This window comes from Hemitrygon akajei, chromosome 6 (assembly GCF_048418815.1).
Source record: "Hemitrygon akajei chromosome 6, sHemAka1.3, whole genome shotgun sequence".
Classification (NCBI taxonomy): Eukaryota; Metazoa; Chordata; class Chondrichthyes; order Myliobatiformes; family Dasyatidae; genus Hemitrygon; species Hemitrygon akajei.
The window spans coordinates 148,243,001-148,265,685 of NC_133129.1; the positions used below are offsets into that span (position 1 = coordinate 148,243,001).

The 22,685-nt window shown below is 42.9% G+C and overlaps 1 protein-coding gene across 1 annotated transcript; it reads left to right on the top strand.

The window, feature by feature from the left end:
• Nucleotides 1-1,496: 1,496 nt before the first annotated feature.
• On the top strand, nucleotides 1,497-22,048 carry psma1 (proteasome 20S subunit alpha 1). The gene is made up of 10 exons (XM_073049502.1): nucleotides 1,497-1,633; nucleotides 3,740-3,784; nucleotides 10,159-10,260; nucleotides 11,509-11,612; nucleotides 18,257-18,345; nucleotides 19,144-19,214; nucleotides 19,696-19,825; nucleotides 19,940-20,019; nucleotides 20,267-20,371; nucleotides 21,807-22,048. The coding sequence occupies exons 1-10, from the start codon at nucleotides 1,631-1,633 to the stop codon at nucleotides 21,864-21,866; spliced, it is 789 nt and encodes a 262-aa protein (XP_072905603.1). The 5' UTR covers nucleotides 1,497-1,630; the 3' UTR covers nucleotides 21,867-22,048.
• The last annotated feature ends 637 nt before the right edge of the window (nucleotides 22,049-22,685 follow it).

Below are 22,685 nucleotides of genomic sequence, written 5' to 3' on the forward strand. Positions count from 1 at the left end.
GGGGAATGGGGAAGGAGGCTAGCTGGAAAATGATAGGTGAAATGCATATGCAAAATCTCAAGGGCTGGAGAAGAAGGAATGCGATAGGAGAGGAGAGTGGACCACAGGAGAAAGAGAAGGAGGAGGGTACCCAAGGTTGAGTAGTAGGCAGGTGAGAAGAGGTAAAAGGTCAGAGTGGGGAACAGAAAATGGGGTTGGATAGTCTTGAGTCTTAAGTCAGTGGTGGGCAAACTATTGAGGTGAATTCTTAGAGACAGGATTTATGAGCATTTGGAAAAGCTCAACTGACTAGAGATAGTCAGCATGGCTTTGTGAGGAACAGGTCGAGCCTCATGAGCCTGATTTAATTTTTTAAGGAAGTGACAAAACAAATTGTTGAAGGTAGAGCAGTAGATGTAGTGCATATGTATTTTAATAGGAAGTTTGACAATGTTTCCCATACTAGTTTCATTCAGAAAGACAAACCTGAGATCCAGGGAAAACATGGCTGTTTGGATTTGAAATAGGCTTGCCCGCAAAAGGAGATGGTGGTAGTAGATGGAACATATCCTGCCCGGAGGTCAGTGACTAGAGGTGTCTGCTGGGATCTGTTCTGGGACCCCTGCCCTTTATAGTTTTTATAAATCACTTAGATGAGGAAGTAGAAGGGTGGGTTAGTAAGTTTGCAGATGACACAAAGGTTGTTGGTGGTGTACATAGTGTAGAAAGTAGTTGTAGGTTACCAAGGGACATTGACTGCATGCAGTCAGGCAAATGGGAGTTCAATCCAGTTTAGTGTGAATTCATACACGTTATAAGGTCAACCATGAAGGCAAAGTTCAATGTTAATGGCATGACTAAAAGCAGTGAGAAGGAACAGAGGGACCTTAGAATCCACCTATATAGATCCCTCAAAGTTGCCACACAAGATGATAGTGTGGTTAAAAAGGTATATGGTATGTTGGCCTTTATTAGTCGGGGGAGTCATTTCAAGAGCCACAGGGAATACTGCAGCTCTATAAAACTTTGGTTAGACCACACGTAATTATTGTGTTTAGTTCTGTCGCCTGATTATTGGAAAAATGTAGAAGCTTTGGAGGAAATTTACCAGGATTTTATTTTACACAATGCGTGGTAAGTGCATGGAGCGAACTGCCAAGGGTGGTGGTAGAGGCAGATACATTAAGGATTTTTAATAGATTCTTTGATAGGCACATAGATGAAAGGGAAACGAGGGCTATGTTGCAGGAGAGGGTTAGATTGATCTTGGAGTTAGTTAAAAGATCAGCATAATATTCTGGGCCGAAGGGCATGTACTGCGCTGAGATTTACAGAGATGGCACTGGGAGCTCAGGAGAAACCCAGTGTCAGGAATACACCACCATCTAAACAATGACCCACCCATTCAGGCGCCATTTGCACAACCTGTGACAGAATCTGTCGATTCCACATTGACTTCATTTGCCAACACAGAAGCAGAGTGAACCAAGTTCTCCTCCAGTCCAAAGATCCCGAGAAAGAGAGCGAACAGGGACGTTCGATTATTCGTCTCTATTTAGTTTCCTGGCTGGCGCCCAGGCGGAATTAATCAATCGACGAGCCTATCGCTCTTCCGATTGATGCGGGAAGGCAACGGCGGAGCGGTGGTAAAATGGTAGGAAGCGGGCGGTGGGTTTTGGTGTTGTCTGCAAGTCATGGGGGACATCGAGTTCGTGGTCGCAGTACCGTCCGCGATGACCGCTCGGGCTGAGTGGTGTTGGCCGCTCGGTTTGGTCTGCATTGTGCTCTGGCGCCGGATTTGTGCCGAGTCATGTTGTAGCGGCTGCCTTAGGCCGCGGCTGGGAGCCGGTGCCAGGGCGCAAAGCTCTCCCTCCGACCCGGGGCGACGGCCTAGGCATCGGCACCAGTTCTTGGAAACTCGCTGAAAGTTGGCGTCCCGGCTGTTTGATATTCGGAACCCGGGACGTGGAACAAAGTCTGCCTGGTTTGGGTTTTTTTTTGCAATGCCGTGAAATACTTAACAAATACTCGGTGTGAATAATGTGAAAATGAAAGCTAACTCGTCCCCAATCAAGATGTTTTCATATTTCGTTTCCTTATGGAGCTCATGTAATTTACATTTAAAATGTCTGTTTCACCTCCAGTGAATTAATTTTCAAAATATAAACCTTTTTTTCAGTAGACCAACGCGACTGTCAACTTGTACTCCATGTGGAGTTTCAACTTTATATATTTTTTAACGTTTTGATTCAATGGATCGTATTGTCTAGTATAAGCAAATAAAAAAAACTTGCTCGTCATTGAAGTTGTATCTTGGTCAATAATTAGTTCACCTAAGAATTTGACTTTTGAAGTAAAGTTTTAAGAAGGAGCACTATGGTGTTCAACAAGGCACGTTGGAATGATGAGGCATTCTAATTCCGGGTCCAGGTCTAGGAGCAGTATAGACTAAATAAATAAATAGGTTTAGTTGAGGCCATGTCTCAAAACAGACGGCATCCATCAATAAGGACTCTCCGTCACCCAAAACATGCTCCTTTTTTTCATTACTACCATCCAAGAGGAGGTACAGGACCCTGAAGACACTCAGCATTTAAAATCACATTTAAAAATTCTTGCCAACTCCAAATTGGGAAAGAAAACATTGTTAATTTGCAAAAGATGGAACCAGATTTGATTGAAATAGAAAGAGAAACCTGGATTGATCTTTTGACTGCACTGCACTATCCATGTTTATAGAAGTAATCTTTTAATGCCTGATTGGTTATTTGGCAGTAATTAATACTCATTTCACTTATTCAAAATTCAATTATATCAGTTCCAGTTTTTCTCTTAGTTAACTAGTGGCTGAGTATAGTCAATTTAAGCCATACATCAATTTTGTTGTTTAGTCTTGTTGACAAGATAAATTAATAATATATATTTCTAGGAGAAGGTAAACCATCCACTGATCCCTTTAATGTGCAAAGTTAATATGCAGCAAAGGTGGGATCAAGCTACTGAAGTGGATAATCAATTATGATTATAAAATGGTCAAGGCCTGAAGGACTAAATAGATTCAGCCTGTGATTTTTGTAACGTGGCCACTGGAATTTGATGTCTTTTTGTGCCTTAATAATAGTAAATATTGTAAGTTGTCGTCATAAGAGATAATCCTCCAATTAAATTATTTATTTATGCGTGCACACATACATTTTTATTTTATCCTCCTTCAGGACTATTTTGCTTTGCTTCAGATTTATTAAGTTAGGGTAGGTTTGTGGCTAAGGCTTCTCTGAAGGAAGGAGCATGAAGTACAGTCATCTACTGGACTTTTTAACCACTTTGCTTTCAAGTTCTATTAGACTTGAGCTCTGCTTGCATTAATTAAAATATACAAACCTAGCACCAATACTGCAGACTTTCCAAATCCAAACTGGGTTGCCTTTCAGTTTTCACGTGCAAAATGATACACTTCCTTTAAGGCTACATGTTTTGATTAAATGTTATATAGTTTTATGCATATTAACATTGTTTTGTCATTGTGCTAAAGCAAGTTCAGAAACTGCTACATTCAGTTTTCAGATTAGATTCCATGGATAACTATTAAGAACTAGAATGAAAATATGATTGCCAAATGTAAATAAAAAACTTTGAATATTAATTAAATTTGGTGATGGCCTGCAGACTATCTTTAAATACAAAATAATTATTCAAAAATAGTTACTGTTAATCTTCTAGTCATTGTAAAAATATACTAATCTTTTGCTATTTATTACAGTTCCGTAATCAGTATGATAATGATGTCACAGTTTGGAGTCCACAGGTAAGAAAATGTGCCTTTACGGCCATGTTCTATTTCATTACAGTTTTACAGTGAAATCAGATTGTTACATACATGGATGCAATGATGCATTTCTGCATAGTAAATCATAATGGAGTAAGCTTGCTTCAGTTTGTTATAAAGTCAGTACTACAGCACAGAATCAAGCCCTTCTAGTACACTCGCACCTCTGTGTGAGTGAAGAAGCTTCCTCTAGAATATTTTATCTTTCACCCTAAACTTAAGATCTCTAGATCTCATTCAACCTCATGGGGAAAAGCTTGCAAGCTTTCACCTACCTAATTTTATATAGCTTTAGAAGATCTCTCCTCATTTTCATGCACTCCAGGGAATAAAGACCTAACCTATTCAGCCTTTATTACTCAGCTCCTCAAGTCCTGGCAACACCTTGTAACTTTTCTCTGTACTCTTTCATGCTTATTGATATCTTTCCTGTAGGTGAGTAACCAGAACTTTACACAATGTGCCAAATTTGACTTCACCAAAATTTTACACAACTTCAACATGACATCCCAGCTCCTGTGCTTCATGCCCTGGTTATGAAAGCCAATATGCCAAAAGCTCTCTTTACAACCTTACCAACATGTGATACCACTTTCATGGCGTTAAGAATCTGTATTTCCAGGTCCCTTTGTTCTACTGTTTACCTCAGAGCTCTCCCATTCACTCTGTAAGTTTTCCTGGTTTGTCTTCCCTCTGTGCAACATCTCTTATTTGTCTGCATTAAATTCCACTTGCTATTTATAGGACCATATTTGTCCAGATGGTCAAGATAACCATGCAAGCTTTGATAGCTATCCTCATTGTCCACTACACCTCCAATCTTGGTGTTGTCTGCAAATTTGCTTATCCAGTTTACAACATTATCATCTAAATAATTAATACATATGATAAACAACAGACCCAGCACTGATCTCTGTAGCACACTATTAGTCACAGGCCTCCATTCAAAAAGACAGACCGCCAATCACTCTCTGGCTTTTCCCACTCAGCTAATGTTGAATCCATTTGGCTATTTCATCCCCTGAATACCAAGCAACTGATCTTCTGAATCAGCTTCCCATGCTGCACTCTGTCAAAGGCCTCATAAAGTCTATATAGACAACATACACCACCATTCCTTCAACCGTCTTGGTTATCTCCTTGGAAAACATGACCTACCATGCACAACGTCATGTTGACAATCCTAGCTAGCTCTCTCTATCAAATACTTGAATATCCTGTCTCATAATATTATCCAATAATTTACTCATGATTGACATCAAGCTTACAGGCTTATCATTTCCTAACTAATTCTTAAAGCTTTTCTTGAACAACATTAGCTGCCCTTCAGTCCTCTAGCACCTCACCCATTTTAAATATCTCTACCAGGGTCCTGTAATTTCTGCACTAGACTCCTTCGATGTTCGGGGGGAGCACAGGGGCATCGGGCCTTGGAATTTATCCATTCTAATTTGCTTCAATTCACCAAGCACCTGTTCTTCTATAATCCAGATATGGTTCATGACCTTACTACTGTTTTGCCTCAGTTCTGTAGACTGGGTGGATCTCCTGAATACATACAGATGCAAGAAATCCATTTAAGATCTTCCCCATCTCTCATGTCCATGCACAGGTGACAACACTGATCTTCAAGTGGACCAATTTTTCCCTTGCTATCCTTCAGCTCTTAATAAATATGTGGAAGCCCATGAGATTCTCCTTCACCTTGTCTGCCAGAGCAATCTCATACCTTATGTAGGCCTTGATTTCTCTCTTAAGTGTTCTCTTGGATTCTTATACTCCTCAAGCACTTTATTTGTTCCTTGCTGTAACACAAATGTAGAAATTTTGTATTTTAGATATTTCTCTTTTGAAAGCCTTCCACTTAGCAAGCATCCCATTGCCAGAAACAACCTATCCCAATGCACACTTTCCAGATCTTCTGATGGATTCAAAATTGGTCTTACTCCAATTTAGAATATCAACCCAAGGACCAGTCCTATCATTCTTCATAATTACCTTGAATGTAAGGGAATTATGGTCACTAGGTCCAGTGTTCCCCTACATATTCTCTGTCACTTGCTCTGTACTGCTCCCTGATTAAAAATACAGTATCACACTTTTTCTAGGCAAACATGAGGAAATCTGCAGATGCTGGAAATTCAAGCAACACACACAAAATGTGTGGGCCAGGCAGCATCTATAGGGAGAAGCGCTGTCGACGTTTCGGGCCGAGACCCTTTGTCAGGACTAACTGAAAGGAAAGATAGTAAGAGATTTGAAAGTAGGAGGGGGAGGGGAAAATGCGAAATGATAGGAGAAGACCGGACGGGGTGGGGTGAAGCTGAGAGCTGGAAAGGTGATTGGCAAAAGGGATACAGAGCTAGAGAAGGGAAAGGATTATGAGACGGGAAGCCTAGGGAGAAAGAAAGGGGGAGGGGAGCACCAGAGGGAGATGGAGAACAGGCAGAGTGATGGGCAGAGAGAGAAAGAAAAAAAAGGAGGGGGAAAAAAACTAAATATAACAGGGATGGGGTAAGAAGGGGAGGAGGGGCATTAAAGTCAATGTTCATGCCATCAGGTTGGAGGCTACCCAGCCGGTATTTAAGGTGTTGTTCCTCCAACCTGAGTGCGGCTTCATCTTGACAGTAGAGGAGGCCATGGATAGACATATCAGAATGGGAATGGAACGTGGAATTAAAATGTGTGGCCACTAGAAGATCCTGCTTTCTCTGGCAGACAGAGCGTAGGTGTTCAGCGAAACAGTCTCCCAGTCTGCCTCGGGTCTCACCAATATATAAAAGGCCACACTGGGAGCACCGGATGCAATATACCATACCAGCCGACTCACAGGTGAAGTGTTGCCTCACCTGGAAGGACTGTCTGGGGCCCTGAATGGTGGTAAGGCTCCCATTTCACGTCCCATTCCCATTCTGATATGTCTATCCGTGGCCTCTACTGTCAAGATGAAGCCACACTCAGGTTGGAGGAACAACACCTTATATACCGGCTGGGTAGCCTTCAACCTGATGGCATGAACATCGACTTCTCTAACTTCCGTTAATGCCCCTCCTCCCCTTCTTACCCCATCCCTGTTATATTTAGTTTTTTTCCCCCTCCCTTTTTTTTGCTTTCTCTCTGCCCATCACTCTGCCTGTTCTCCATCTCCCTCTGGTGCTCCCCTCCTCCTCTCTTTCTCCCTAGGCCTCCCGTCTCATGATCCTTTCCCTTCTCTAGCTCTGTATCCCTTTTGCCAATCACCTTTCTGGCTCTCACCCCGTCCGGTCTTCTCCTATCATTTTGCATTTCCCCTCCCCCTCCTACTTTCTAATCTCTTACTATCTTTCCTTTCAGTTAGTCCTGATGAAGGAAGGGTCTCGGCCCAAAACATCGACAGCGCTTCTCCCTATAGATGCTGCTTGGCCTGCTGCATTCCACCAACATTTTGTGTGTGTCACACTTTTTCTAGTTAGGATCTCTGTATACTGATTCGGGAAACTTCCCTGAATACATTTTACAAACTATCCCATCCAGTCCTTTGCGGAATGTTAAAAATCACCTACTGTCAAACTTATTTTTCTTGCAATTGACTTCAGGAGAACTCACACCTTTTTGTCAGTGACACAACAGTGGGAACTGTGAACAGTTTCCAATTCTTGGGAGTGCACATCTTGCACGACCTGTCAAGGTCCCAGATCATATTCTACATAGTCAAAAACGCTCTACTTTCTGAGGAGGCTGAATAGAGCTGGACAATGCACATCTATATGCATGTACTTCTACAGATGCAGAGTAGAGACTGTTGGTACTGAAACTGCACCGTGGTGGACTGGAAAGCTCTAAAATGGGTAGTCAAAACTGCCCAACACATCACCAGCACCAACCTACCCATCGTCAAGGAAATATATACAAAGAGATGCCAGAAAAGAGTCAGTTATGTCATGATCCCACACGCCCTGCTCACGGTCTGTTTATCCCTCTCCCATCAAGGAGGATTCAATCCAGGCCCACCAGATGCAAACATTTCTTTCCCCAAGCAGTAAGGATTATCATCACCTCCACACCCGCACCACCACTACATTATCATTTCCTGAGAGTCACCTTCTGTACATACACTCTTGTGCCTAGCATTACTTCACGAGTGTAGAATCAGTATGTGACCGTATATAAAGTGTATTTATATTTATTGTTTTTGTTATGTTCTTTATCTTATTGTGTTTTTTGTGCTGCATTGGATCAGGAGTAACAATTATTTTGTCCTCTACACTTGTGTACTGGAAATTATATTAAACAGTCTTGAATAATCTCTATAAATTTGCTGCTCTAAATGCCACTGATTATGGCAGGTTTATAATATCTACATTTATGTGGTCATTAGATTTTATTTCTCAGTTCCTCCCATTTGCCTTAGTAGACAAGCCCTCCACTATGTCTTCTAAGCACTGTCATGATATTTTCCTTGATGAGTAATGCCACCCCTCCCCTTTTAATACCCCACCTTCTGCCATGTCTAAACATTGGAATCTCGGAAGATTGATTTGCCAGTTTTGCCCCACATACAACCTAATGGCTACTACCTCTTAATTCTAAATGAATATCCATGTTCTATGTTCACCTGCCTTACCTACAATGGCCCTTGCTTTAAAAAAGCCATCTCAGAGCATTAGTCCCATTATGGTCATCAACCATTTGATTTTTGTTTTTAATCATAAGCTTAACATGTACTTTAACCACAGCCACTTCATTGCTGCCCTTCCATTCTGGTTCCCACCCTACTGCAACTCTTAAGTTCTCTGAGCACAAACAAACTTTCCTGCAAGGATTTTGGTCCCACTCCAGTTCAGGTGCAAACTATCCCATTTGTACAGTTCCTACTTGGAAAAGAGCCCAATGAAGTAAAAAAAAACTGCAGCCTTCCCTCCTGAACCATCTCTTTGGCTCCTTGCACTACTTCCTCATTTCTTGTCTCACAAGCACTTCGTATATGTAGCAATCCTGAGATCACCACCCTGGAGGACCTGTCCTCTAAATTAGCATTCAACTCCCTTTGCATTACCTTGTCATCCTTCCTCCTTATGAGATTGGTACTGATGTAGACCATAAACAGAGAACTGCCTCTTTTAAAAACTCCTGCCTCAAGTTCAAAGTTCCAGCTCCTGCTCACTGAATTTAAAGAGAAAATCCAAAGACTTGCCTCTTCAAAAAAAAATGCATGATGAATGATACTGGATGACATCTTCACTGAATATTTGTGGCTTGTTAATGAAGGTTAAATAATTGCATGCAGTTAATAATATAAAATAAGACTACAATTTAGGCAAATTGGATCAGATCTTTTTTATATTCAGATGTGTAAGTCAGTAATTATTTTAACATAGAAATATTAATTCAGAATTTCTATAATGTTCAAATTAGATGTAAATAATTACACTGAACCTACAGCACACAAATCGTCTACTTGGTCCAGTAGTTTTTTGGCATTTTGTTTTTGCCCCATGCTCACTTCTCTTCAACTAATCATTCCTTTTTGTAATGTGTGCTTCAACTATTTTCTTGAAACATTATTTTTGGTTTCTGTGATGTGGATGTTGTGGTTACGCGGCATGATGTTGTCCATCCCTGATTGCTTTTAAGGGACATTAAGTGGGTTTGAAGTGATGTATCACCCTGATGGTGAAGTGTAGATAGGTGAAGGCACAGAACCACTGGGATTGAATGATGTGGGTATTGATGATCCAGAGGTCAGTATTGGTTCACAAGCAAAGAAGCAATGGGTCTTGTTGTGGATTAGGATACAGGCCACAATGTTTTTAACCAGCATCCAGTTCTCCACTCACCATGTTCCCATCATTTCATTGTGGGAAATTGCGGCTCATCCACAAGTGCAGATGTGGAGCTTGGCAACATTGTGAGATTGAGCCTAGAGTAGGTGTCATCGATGGGTGTCATGCATTTGGATGATGTTGCATAAGGCCATATAAATTAAAAATGTGACTTGGCCTAGTATAAGTCTATGGGCACACTTGGTAAGCTATGCAGCATCAATTTGATTGAATGCAACAGCAAGAGCAAACTGCCACCAGGTAAGGAGTTACCAAATTTCCAGATGAGAAATAGTCAAATAAGGATAATATGAATAACAAAATTAATCTGGAGATGAATTATGAGTAAGGATTGGATGCCAGAAGATGTAATTTCTGATGAGAAAGACCCAAATTGGAGCCTTTTTTAATGTGGAGTTGTTTGAAACTTGAATGGATTTGAATGGTTGTTCACTGTTTCTGGAAATAAGATTATTTTGAAATAGTGTGAATCAATACTGGTGTAAATTTGTAATTTAAGCTAATTTTGTTGAATACTGTTTTGCTTCTTAGGGGCGTATACATCAGATTGAATATGCCATGGAGGCAGTGAAACAAGGTTCAGCAACTGTGGGGCTCAAATCAAAAACACATGCGGTTCTAGTAGCTTTAAAGGTAAAAATGTGGACATATAACAATATTGAGTAACCTTACTGTTTCTCTGTGCTAATTGTTTGCTTCAGAAAGAGGTTCATTCTGTTTCAAGCAACTTGAATAAATGTAAATAAACTTCCAAAAATCAAAGGTGACAAAATGGTTTTGCATCTAAGGTGGTAATTATTTTGGATTGTTGAATAAAGGCTAACTAAAATAGAAAAAACAATCATTGTTAATCTTACACATTTAGAGCATTAAAATACACCAGTTAGACCAACAAGTCCGTAGCAGTGTTTCTGATATACAAGACCACCTCATAATTTCAAGTCCTACTTTAAAGCGCTGTGCTTTTTGGATAGGGCCTGCTTTACTCAAAATAGTTACATAATTCTAAAATGACGAACATAATCGAGTTACATTGTGTTTAAATAAAACAAATTTATTCTAAACCTGAGGCTTGAACCAGTGACCTTCAGATCACTAGACCGTTGCCTTATCAACTAGGTCATGCATCAACACTAACGGATGCCTATTGTAAACCTTTGTTAGTACGTATCACTTAATCTAAAATGTTTTTTTTTCCTTCAGTTGCCTCTTTCATATTTATCCCTCTTTTCTTTTGATGGTTTACAATTCAGTTTATCAGGCACTCCTGATCCAAATGTTGGTGCTTAATGAGTGAGCCAAAAGGGAATCTTTCCACCTGGATACTTTTCCAACAGGGGTCTTTATAGAGAAATTCAAACTGAAGATCTGATGAACAGTTTACCAATCTTCGTCTTAGAGATTGAAACAAGTAAAACAAATCAAACCATTGCAGAGATTTAAGAATCCAAATTTAGACTTTTGATTAGTCTGTGAAACAGCAATTGCAGCATAGTCCAACGGAAGATGTTGCGTGGTCAGTTACTTACATTAAAATGATCATCATTATCATCTGTGTTGGATTCCTATGTGTACTTAAAAGCACCAACAATTTGAGTGACCATCTTTAAGAAATAGAAATCAGTGGGATTTCAGGGCAAGAACTCAAATCTTCCTCAGGATTCTTTATTTGGGCAAGTCACCTTTTCAAGTTTTAAGGAAACTGGGATTTGTAAGATTAAGGATATATTTGTATCTGTAACTTTTACTTCATTTTTTAATAAACATCACAACTTGTTAAATTTCTCCACCATTTTTTCCCTTTTGTTAACCTCTTTGTTTATAATTCCTTATACTGCTAATTTTTCATTGTAGTCACCTTTTGAACCATTTGTTTTACAGCGAGCTCAATCAGAATTGGCTGCTCACCAAAAAAAAGTACTCCATGTTGACAGTCATATTGGCATCTCCATTGCTGGTCTCACAGCTGATGCTCGACTGCTATGGTAAGTATTTGAACATTAGGTCAATCTGTCCATAATTTATTGAGTTGCAATCATTGTTTTGTCATGATATTAAAATATACAATATTGATTACAATTCTGTAATAATTGTCTTTCATCCTGAAACGAGGCACAGAGCAATTAAGTCAACTTCTATGGAAAAATACAGTTGCAAAAAATGTTTGTAAACATTTTGCAATTATCTGGTTTTCTGCATTAATTATTCAAAAAACAATGATAGATAAACTCAATGTGCCTAAACTAGTAACACACAAACAAATGTACTTTTCATATCTTTATTGAATGCATTGTTTTTATCATTCACAGTCCAGACTGAAAAATTATGTGAACCCTTGTATTTAATAACTGGTAGAACATCTTTTAGCGGCAATAACCTTCACCAAATGTTTCCTGTAGCTGCTGATCAGACTTGCACAATGGCAAGGAGGAATTTTAGACTATTCTTCTATACAAAAATGTTTCAGTTCAATATTTCTGGGATACCTTGCATGAACAGCTCTCTTCAGGTCATGCCACATCATCTCAGTTTGGTTAAGGTCTTGACTCTGACTTGGCCATTCCAAAACACAAATTTTCTTCTCTTTAATCCATTCTGTTGTTGATGTACTCTTGTCTTTTGGATCATTGTCTTGTTGTATCATCCAAATTCTATTAAGCTTCAGGTGAAGATGCGCTGCCCTGACATTGTCCTGTAAAGTATCTTGGTACAATTTTGAATTCATTGTTCTCTTAACGATTGCAAGCTGTCCAGGCCCTGAGGCAGCAAAGCAGCCTGAAACTATGATGCTCCTTCCACGATGAGATAAAATGAGGTTTTGGTGTTGGTATGCAGTGCCCTTTTTCCTCCAAACAGCGGTGTGCATTTCTGCCAGAAAGTTCAATTTTGTCTCATCTGTTTCACAGTACATTGTCCCCAGAAGCTTTGTGGAGCATCCAGGTGGTCTTTTGCAAACTTGAGACGTGCAGCAATGTTTTTGGAGAACAGTGGTTTCCTACATGGTGTCCTTCCATGAATACCATTCTTGTTCAGTACTTTTCTTATAATGGACACATGAATAGGGATTTTAGCAAGTTCTAGAGATTTCTGCAGGTCTTTTGCTGGTACCCTTGGGTTCTTTTTCACCTCGTTCAACATTGCACATTATGCTCTTGGTGTGATCATTGCAGGATGCCCACTCCTAGGGAGAGTAGTAACTACTGAATTTCCTCCATTTGTAGACAGTTTCTCTTACTGTGGACTAATGAACATTCAAGTCTTTAGAAATGCTATAGTAGCCTTTTCCAGTTTTATGCATCTCTACAATTCTTCCAAGGTCCTCTGAAAGTTGTTTTGATTGAGGTATGGTGCACATGAACAGATTTTTCTTGAGAAGAGCAGGCACCAATAATGACCTGAATTTGCAAGTCTTTTTATAGAGCAGGGCACTTCTACAACCCACACCTCTAAACTCATTTCATTGATTGGAATATCTGACTTCCAATAACTTTTGTAGAGGGCACTACCCCAGAGGTTCACATACTTTTTTGAACCTAGACTGTGAATGTTTAACTGGTGTACTGTAGCGATGTGCTACACACAGCGCTGAAATAATGACATGCAGTCGGTAAGCCGTTTCGAGACTAGTTTATTCAAACTTCATGGCGCTGGCATTTAATCCCTAGTGCCCGCCCTCTCCGGGCGGAAATGACATCAGAGGTGTATTACCAAGGTCTCCCCCCGTGCGCTGGCTATTTGTGAGCCGGTTCGCCTGCGCAGAAAGTGGGTCGCCACTTAACCCCCCCCCCCCCCCCCCAGAACCGGCAATACACCCCCCAATGTCCACAGTCTGGATCAGCCTCTGTTTGGGAGGTTTGCCTCTGCGCCGCGGTGCCTGAACCTCGACTGGCTGCGCCAAGTCCACATGGGCTGGTTTGATTCGGTCCACCGTGAAAACCTCCTCTCTCCCCCCATTGTCCAGAGCGTATGTGGACTTGTTGTTGTTGATCACCTTGAATGGCCCCTCGTACGGCCGCTGTAGCAGTGCCCGGTGTCCGCCCCTTCGTACAAACACGAACTTACAGTTCTGCAGGTCTGTGGGTACATGGGTCGGGGTCCGTCCGTGCTGTGAAGTTGGTACAGGGGCCAGGGTGCCGAGCCTTTCGCGTAGCCTGTCCAGGACTGCTGCGGGTTCTTCCTCTTGCCCCCTTGGGGCTGGTATGAACTCTCCTGGGACGGCCAGGGGCGTGCCGTACACCAACTCGGCCGACGAGGCGTGCAGATCCTCTTTGGGCGCTGTATGAATTCCAAGCAGGACCCAGGGAAGCTCGTCCATCCAGTTAGGTCCTCTCAGGCGGGCCATGAGAGCCGAAGCGTTCCACCAGTCCGTTCGACTGTGGGTGGTAGGCAGTTGTGTGGTGTAGCTGTGTTCCCAACAGGTTGGCCACAGCCTACCATATGCTGGAGGTGAACTGGGCGCCTCTGTCGGAGGTAATGTGGGCTGGTACCCCGAAGTGTGCTACCCAGGTTGCGATCAGTGCTCAGGCGCAGGAATCGGCAGATGTGTCGGTGAGCGGGACTGCCTCTGGCCACCTCGTGAACTGGTCTACCATAGTTAGGAGGTACCGCGCTCCTCGGGACACTGTTAGGGGGCCCACGATATCCACATGAATGTGGTCGAACTTCCGGTGGGTGGGTTCGAACTGCTGCGGCGGGGCTTTAGTGTGCCGCTGCACCTTGGCTGTTTGGCACTGCGCGCACATTCTGGCCCATTCACTGACCTGCTTGCAAAGTCCATGCCACGCGAACTTGCTGGAGACCAGCGGGACGGTTGTCCTGATAGATAGGTGCGCCAAACCGTGTATGGAGTCGAAAACTCGCCGCCTCCAGGCTGCCGGGACGATGGGGCGAGGTTGGCTGGTAGCCACGTCGCACAGGAGGGTCTTCTCACCTGGGCCTACGAGAAAGTCCTGCAGCTGCAAACCCGAGACTGCGGTCCTGTAGCTGGGCATCTCATCGTCTGCCTGCTGGGCCTCCACCAGTGCTGCATAGTCCACCCCCAGGGATAGGGCCTGGACAGCTGATCTGGAGAGTGCATCCGCCACGACGTTGTCCTTTCCCGAGACAGGCTGGATGTCCGTCGTGTACTCAGAGATGTAGGACAGATGTCGCTGCTGGCGAGCTGACCAGGGATCGGACACCTTCGTGAACGTGAAGGTCAATGGTTTGTGGTCCGTGAACGCGGTGAACGGCCTGCCTTCTAAGAAGTACCTAAAATGCCAGATTGCCAGATACAGTGCCAACAGCTCCCGGTCGAAAGCACTGTACTTGAGTTCGGGTGGTCGTAGGTGCTTGCTGAAGAACGCCAGGGGTTGCCAGCGCCCCTCGATGAGCTGCTCCAGCACCCCACCGACTGCTGTGTCGGATGCGTCCACTGTGAGGGCGGTCAGAACGTCTGTTCTGGGGTGCACCAGCATCGCGGCATCTGCCAAGGCTTCCTTGGCTTTAACGAAAGCGGCCACGGCCTCCTCGTCCCAAGTAATGTCCTTGCTTTTACCCGATATCAGGGTGTACAAAGGGCGCATGATACAGGCTGCTGAGGGGAGGAAACAGTGGTAGAAGTTCACCATACCTACGAACTCCTGCAGGTCTTTGACTGTGTTGGGCCGGGCAAAGTGGCGGATCGCGTCTACCTTGGCAGGCAGAGGTATTGCCCCGTCTTTGGTAATCCTGTGGCCCAGGAAGTTGATGGTATTGAGACCGAACTGGCATTTGGCCAGGTTGATCGTGAGGCCGAAATCACTCAGGCGGGAGTAGAGCTGGCGGAGGTGGGACAGATGCTCATGCCGACAACTGCTGGCTATAAGGATGTCGTCCAAGTAGATGAACGCAAAGTCCAGGTCGCGTCCCACCACGTCCGTTAGCCGCTGGATCGTCTGTGCGGCATTCTTCAGGCCAAACGACATTCGGAGGAACTCGAACAGGCCGAACGGGGTGATGAGTGCTGTTTTGAGGATGTCTTCAGGGTGCACCGGGATTTGATGGTATCCCCGGACGAGGTCTACTTTGGAAAAGATTCTTGCCCCGTGCAGGTTTGCTGCAAAGTCCTGTATGTGCGGCACGGGGTAGCGGTCTGGAGTGGTAGCCTCGTTCAGACTGCGGTAGTCGCCGCATGGTCTTCAACCCCTGGCTGCTTTGGGCACCATGTGCAGGGAGGGAGGCCCATTGGCTGTCGGACCTTCGTACGATCCCCAATTCCTCCATCCTCTTGAACTCCTCCTTCGCCAGGCGGAGCTTTTCCGGGGGGAGCCTTCGTGTGCGGGCGTGGAGGGGTGGTCCCTGGGTCGGAATGTGGTGCCGTACCCCGTGTCTGGGCATGGCTGCCATGAACTGCGGAGCCAGAATCGATGGAAAGTCCACCAGGAGGATTCTGGTGAACTCGTTGTCCGACAGTGTGATGGAGTCCAGGTGTGGGGCCGGCAACTTGGCTTCACCCAGGGAGAACGTCTGGAAAGTCTCGGCACCTACCAGTCTTTTCCCTTGCAAGTCGACCAGCAGGCTGTGAGCTCGCAAGAAGTCTGCCCCTAGGAGTGGTTGGGCCACGGCGGCCAGTGTGAAGTCCCACGTGAACGGGCTGGCGCCGAACTGCAGCTGCACTGTGCGGGTGCCGTAGGTCCGTATCGTGCTGCCGTTTGCAGCCCTCAGGGTGGGTCCTGGCTTCCTGTTGCGGGTGTCGTACCCCGTCGGGGGCAAGACACTGATCTCCGCTCCGGTGTCGACCAAGAAGCGGCGTCCCGACTGTTTGTCCCAGACGTACAAGAGGCTGTCCTGGTGGCCAGCCACTATAGTCATTAGCGGCAGCTGGCCCTGGCCCTGGCCCTTGCAGGGCGGGTGACAACAGCGGGATTTTGTGCCCCACCGCTGGTGGTAGAAACACCACTGTTCACTGGCCTCCTCACTCCTGCCTCTATGTTGTGTGCGCCCCCCTGCCGGGCCTGGTCTGGTCTGCTGTTGGGCGCGTGGCCTGGTAATTTGACCGACGGACGCCACACTCTCCCTCTTGGCTTTCCACAGCACGTCTGCCCAGGCCGCCACCTTCCGGGGGTCGCTGAAATCGGTGTCGGCCAGCAGCAGATGTATGTCCTCAGGCAGCCGCTCTAGGAACGCTTGCTCGAACATGAGGCAGGGCTTGTGTCCGTCAGCCAGGGACAGCATCTCGTTCATCAATGCTGACGGCAGTCTGTCTCCCAAACTGTCCAGGTGAAGCAGGCGGGCACCTCGCTCACACTGTGAGAGGCCAAAAGTCCCAATGAGCAGCGCTTTGAATGCTTCATATTTGCCTTCTTCCGGGGGTGACTGTATGAAATCCGCAACCTGGGTGGCCGTCTCCTGGTCAAGGGCGCTCACCACGTGGTAGTAACGTGTGGAATCAGAAGATATCTGCCGAATGTGGAACTGGGCTTCTGCTTGGCTAAACCACACGCGTGGTCGCAGCGTCCAGAAAGTCGGCAGTTTTAGCGAAACTGCGTGAACAGATGAAGAGTCGGTCATCTTTGGTCCAAATCCCGTTTGGACCGTCGGGGTCACCAACGTAGCGATGTGCTACACAGCGCTGAAATAATGACACGCAGTCGGTAAGCCGTTTCGAGACTAATTTATTCAAACTTCATGGCGCTTATCCCTAGCGCCCGCCCTCTCCGGGCGGAAATGACATCAGAGGTGCATTACCAAAGTCTTCCCCCGCATGCTGGCTATTTGTGAGCTGGTTAGCCTGCGCAGAAAGTGGGTCACCACGTTATTAATGAGAGGTACAATTGTTTGCGTTATTAGTTTAGGCAGATAGTGTTTGTCTATTACTGTGACATAGATGAAGATCAGACCACATTTTAAGAGTAATTAACACAGAAAAAGTAATTGCAAAGGGTTCACAAACTTTTTCTTGCAACTTTATATAATTTTAAAAAAATACATCAAAATGCTGGAAACACTGGCAGGCAGCATTTGTAGAGAGAAATGAATAACATTTCAAATGGAAAACCCTCCTTCAGAACTTACTATTAAATTGTGGACTATAAATGGCCGTGCTTTGGCCTAACAGTGTTACATGGCACATAACTTGTCATAAAAATATTGTGTTAACATTGCTATCTAGGGTTTAATTATCAGCACTTCGTTCATGTAGTATTTTTCTTTTGTTAAGTTACCTGTTGGTAATTTTTGATGTGCCAATGTCAATCAGCGTTAGAAAAGTGAAATATGTTAATATTCTAGGAAAATTGGGAACATGGAGACAAGGGGTAATAAGCTGTTTAATTGATATAAGCAGTTCTTTTCACATGATTCATTTTGAACTATGACCTAGTTTGCATTTCTTTTTATCCTTTGTCTCCTAACATGTTATGCTTATAGAAGTTTTTCAGTTTTATTGTTGATTGATTGCTCTTCTCAAAATCCTTTGCCAACTTTTGCTTCAGGCAGGAAGGAGAAAGTGGAGGTTGGTTAGGGTAGAGTGAAAATGGAAGACGGGGGTAAACAATAGTTGCTCTATCTGTCTTTAAAGCAATCACAAATTACTGATTTAATAATGCTTTATATCTTTACTTAATGGTCCATGCTTGTAATTTATAATGTTTGTATCCTTTTGCTGCAGCAATTTCATGCGTCAGGAATGTTTGGATTCAAGGTTTGTGTTTGACAGACCGCTGCCAGTATCACGTCTTGTGGGCCTGATTGGAAGCAGTATCCTTTAGATATAAATGGACTGAAACATTTGGTTTTATAAGACCCTAAGATATAGGAGCAGAATTTGGACATTTAGCCCATCAGGTCTGCTCCACTGTTTCATCATGGCTGATCCATTTTCCCTCTAAGCTCCAACCTCCTGCCTTCTCCCTGTATCCCTTCATGCCCTGACTAATCAAGAATCTATCAATCTCTGCCTTAAATATAGCCAATGACTTGGACTCCACAGCTACCTGTGGCAAGGAATTCCACAGATTCACCACTTTCTGTCTAAAGAAATTTCTCCTCATCTCCATTCTAAAAGGGTGTCCCTGTATCCTGAAGCTGTGTCCTCTGGTCTTGCATACCCTCACCATAGGAAACATCTCCACATCCTAACGAAGCCATTCAGAATTCGATAGGTTTTAATAAGGCCACCCCTCATTCTTCTGAATTCCAGTGAGTAGAGGCCCAGAGCCATCAAACACTCTTCATATGACAAGACTGTCAATCCTGCTATTATTTTTGTGAATCTCCTTTGAACCCTCTCCAATGTCAGCACATCCTTTATTAGATAAGACGCCCAAAACTTCTCACAATACTCCAAGTGAGGCCTCACCAGTGCTTTATAAACCCTCAACATTACATCCTTTCTTTTATATTCTAGTCCTCTCCAAGTGAAAAGTAACATTATGTTTTAATATTCCTTTTCTTTGTTACATTGGTAGTTGGTAAGTGCAGTTGAATTTCAAATAAATATTACTAGGAACTGTTGGGTTGATGTGGAATTCATTGAACAATTCTTTAACCTTTTGGAAACTCAAATTCCTACACAGCGGTACGGAAGGCGACCATATGGTGTGGGATTGCTTATCGCTGGTTATGATGTAAGTTACAATCATTGCTCTAACTTTAACCTAATTAAAGCAGAGTAATTATATACTGAGAGCAAGATGATTGATTTCAATGCATGTGGGCCTTAATGTTGTCACTGACTATGTGATGAAAAGGAACTTGAATATTTAAATGTGTTTTCAAGTGTGGGTGGCATGGTAGTGTAACATAACGCTATTACAACTTCATTAACCCAGGTTCATTTCTGCTGCTGTCTGTAAGGAGTTTGTATGCTCTCCTGGTGATCATGTGGGTTTCCTCCCACATTCCAAAGACACTCACGTTAGTAGATTAATTGGTCACATGGGTGTAATTGGGTGGTGCAGGTTCATTGAGCAGAAGGATATGTTACACTATGCTTTCTCTAAATATAAATAAAATAAAATTATAACAACTTAAGCTTTCATAGTGCACTGGGAGCTACTTTCTGCTTTAGCTTGTCTGATTAAACCAACCTTCATTTTTTATTTTAAGGACATGGGCCCTCACATATTCCAAACATGTCCATCTGCTAATTACTTTGACTGTAAGGCTATGTCAATTGGTGCTCGTTCACAATCTGCTCGAACTTACCTTGAGCGAAAAATGGAAGAATTCCAGGACTGTAAGTGTGAAAAATTTGTTGTTTTTTTTTCTCTGTTATTCTGTTTATTCGTCACTGATTTTATTCACTGTTTTATTCATTATTGTTTTTATTCTTCTTCCACGTACTCACAAGGTGACTTAAATGATTTGGTTAAACATGGTCTTCAAGCCTTGAGGGAAACACTCCCTGCTGATCAGAATCTTGCTACAAAGGTATTAGTTTTGCCAATAGTATAATTAAATATTTTTGTTTTTTTTAAATTGAACATTAAATATAATTTACTACACATAAGCTATAGCTAAGGACTGATTTTATACTAAAACATAAAATAGTTGTAAGTACTAATCTATTAATTCTCAATTGAGTTGTAAAATTCTGAAATTTTAATTTAGTCTTGGAGTTTGAATAATGTTAAGCTCATGCAGCATTGCCTGAATTTGAAAATGTACTTTCCTTCAGAATGTCTCAATTGGAATTGTGGGTAAAGACATTGATTTCACTATTTACGATGATGAAGATGTCGCACCATTTTTGGAAGGCTTAGAAGAAAGGCCTCAGAGAAAGGTATGCACAGAAAGTATTGGTATCGCTGCACACTCCAAATGTAATTGTAAGCATACTGTAAACTGCTCTGAAACAAGAGAAAATCTATAGATGCTGGAAATCCAAGCAACACACACAAAATGCTGAAGGAACTCAGCAGGCTATGGAAGAGTACAGTCAGCATTTTGGGCCGAGACTCTTCGGTAGGACTGGAGGAAAAAAAGCTGAGGAGTAGATTTTAAAAGTAGGAGAGGGGAGAGAGAAACACAAGGTGATAGGTGAAACCTGAAGGGGGAGGGATGAAGTAAGGAGCTGGGAAGTTGATTGGTGAGAGAGACAGAAGGCCATGGAAGAAAGGGGGGGGGGGGGGGGGGAAGAGCACCAGAGGGAGATGATGGGCAGGTGAGAAAGGGAAAAGGGGTTGGAGAAATGGTGAAGGAGAGTTGGGGGGGGGGGGGGTGCATTACCAGAAGTTAGAGAAATCAATTTTCATGCCATCAGGTTGGAGGCTACCCAGACGGAATATAAGGTGTTGTTCCTCCAACCTAAGCATGGCCTCATCACGACAGTAGAGGAGGCCATGGATAGACATATCGGAATGGAAAGTGGAATTATAATGGATGGCCACTGGAAGATTCCGCTTCTTCTGGCAGAAGGAGCATAAGTGCTCGACAAAGCGGTCTCCCAATCTATGTCGGGTCTCAGCAATATACAGGAGGCCACACCGGGAGTACCAGACACAGTATATAACCCCAACAGATTCACAGGTGAAGTGTCGCCTCGCCTGGAAGGACTGTCTATGGCCAATCAGTGTCAGATGTTTGCACAAGCATACCTCTATGTCACAAACTGCAAGCCAAAAATGTATTAGACTATTTGCAATTTCTGTATATTTTTAAATCAAAAGGTCCTCTTTATTAAGATGATACACCAGAGACTCTTGATTAGAGGTTTAGATAATAAATATTTTGCAGAGAAAATTGCACTGCATATCACCACTGAAAGTTTGTTAAGCAACTGAGACTATTCTTTCCTGACTTAAGTTTACACAATTTTCTTAAAATTGTCTCAAAAATTTTCTTAAAAGAACCTTTGGTCCTATCAGTGAAGCAGCCTGCCTGACCAATCAGCAGCATTGTGTCATACTTTATCAGCTCAAACATTTTTGGTTTTTTAAATATTTGAACAAATTATTGACTCTTCAAATCTCTGATGTGTTGATTATGTAACTGATTTGATCCCAAAGTGATTATTTTTACTTTAATATGTAGTGGTGAATTTTATTGTTACTGATTCAATATAAATTTTAAGTACTATAAAAAGCTTTTGAAATACTTGATAAAGAATTATGACTGTAAATATTTTCTACTGATTGAGGATATAAATTCAAGTTTGTAAGTTTTAGTTGAAGTGTAGACTTTTTCTACTTTACTAATATCAGAAAAATGTCTTACAGGCAGCCCCATCTGATGATGCCCCTTCATCTGAAAAACCAGAAGAACCAATGGAACATTAATCTATTGTCTGTTTTGTGCTTTGTAACTGTATTTACAACACAGCTTTGGCAGGGCATTCAGAAACTTGTACTTAAATAAAATGAGGATAAAAGAATACTATAATTGACTTTTTTCTATACAGATTTTGATATCTATCAACATAAACCATCTGTGAAACTAATAAACTTGTGTATTACTGGAAGTTGCAAGCTTTTTTTTGGTATAGAATATCAAATGTTTGGTTAGACAATTATTGTATGAAAGTCATATCTGATATAGTTGCAAAGCTTAACTGAGAAGATGTAAACTTTGCATCTCGTAGTAACTATGTCTAATAATGAGTCAGTAGAATAATGCCCTATTTTTGAGTTAGTAGATTTTAAGTAGGATCGGAGTAATTTTGGTAGACCTGCCCTTGGTGTTGAGCTTTTATCCTTGATTAGCAGCCGGTATTTGCAGACTGACGATATCGAGTTAAGCTGGGCACAAGAGGTTGCTGCTATGGAAACAGCTTGTTGAGCCAGCCCATCCTGCTCTTCTTGGGCATCAATATGATTTGTCTTCAGCTTGGAGAGGTTGAAGGTGTCCTTGCACACTCCAGCCAGCTGGTTTGCACAGGTATTCAGTGCCCTGTCAGGTAAATAAGCCCGCTGGAGGAACAGGAAGTGAACAACTACCCAGCTGTAGTTTTAGTGAAGGCTACCAATCCTTTTCATAGAATTTCATTCATGTTATTCATGTCACAGTAGCATAGCAGTTAGCATGATGGTATTACAGCTTAGGGTGTTGCAGCTCAGAGTTCAAGTCCGGCACCATCTGTAAGGAGTCTGTACATCCTC

Coding starts and splice junctions, on each gene's coding strand:
- psma1 (XM_073049502.1), top strand. Junction 19,215..19,695: donor TGCTTATCGCTGGTTATGAT/GTAAGTTACAAT, acceptor TTTTATTTTAAG/GACATGGGCCCTCACATATT. Junction 19,826..19,939: donor AATGGAAGAATTCCAGGACT/GTAAGTGTGAAA, acceptor CGTACTCACAAG/GTGACTTAAATGATTTGGTT.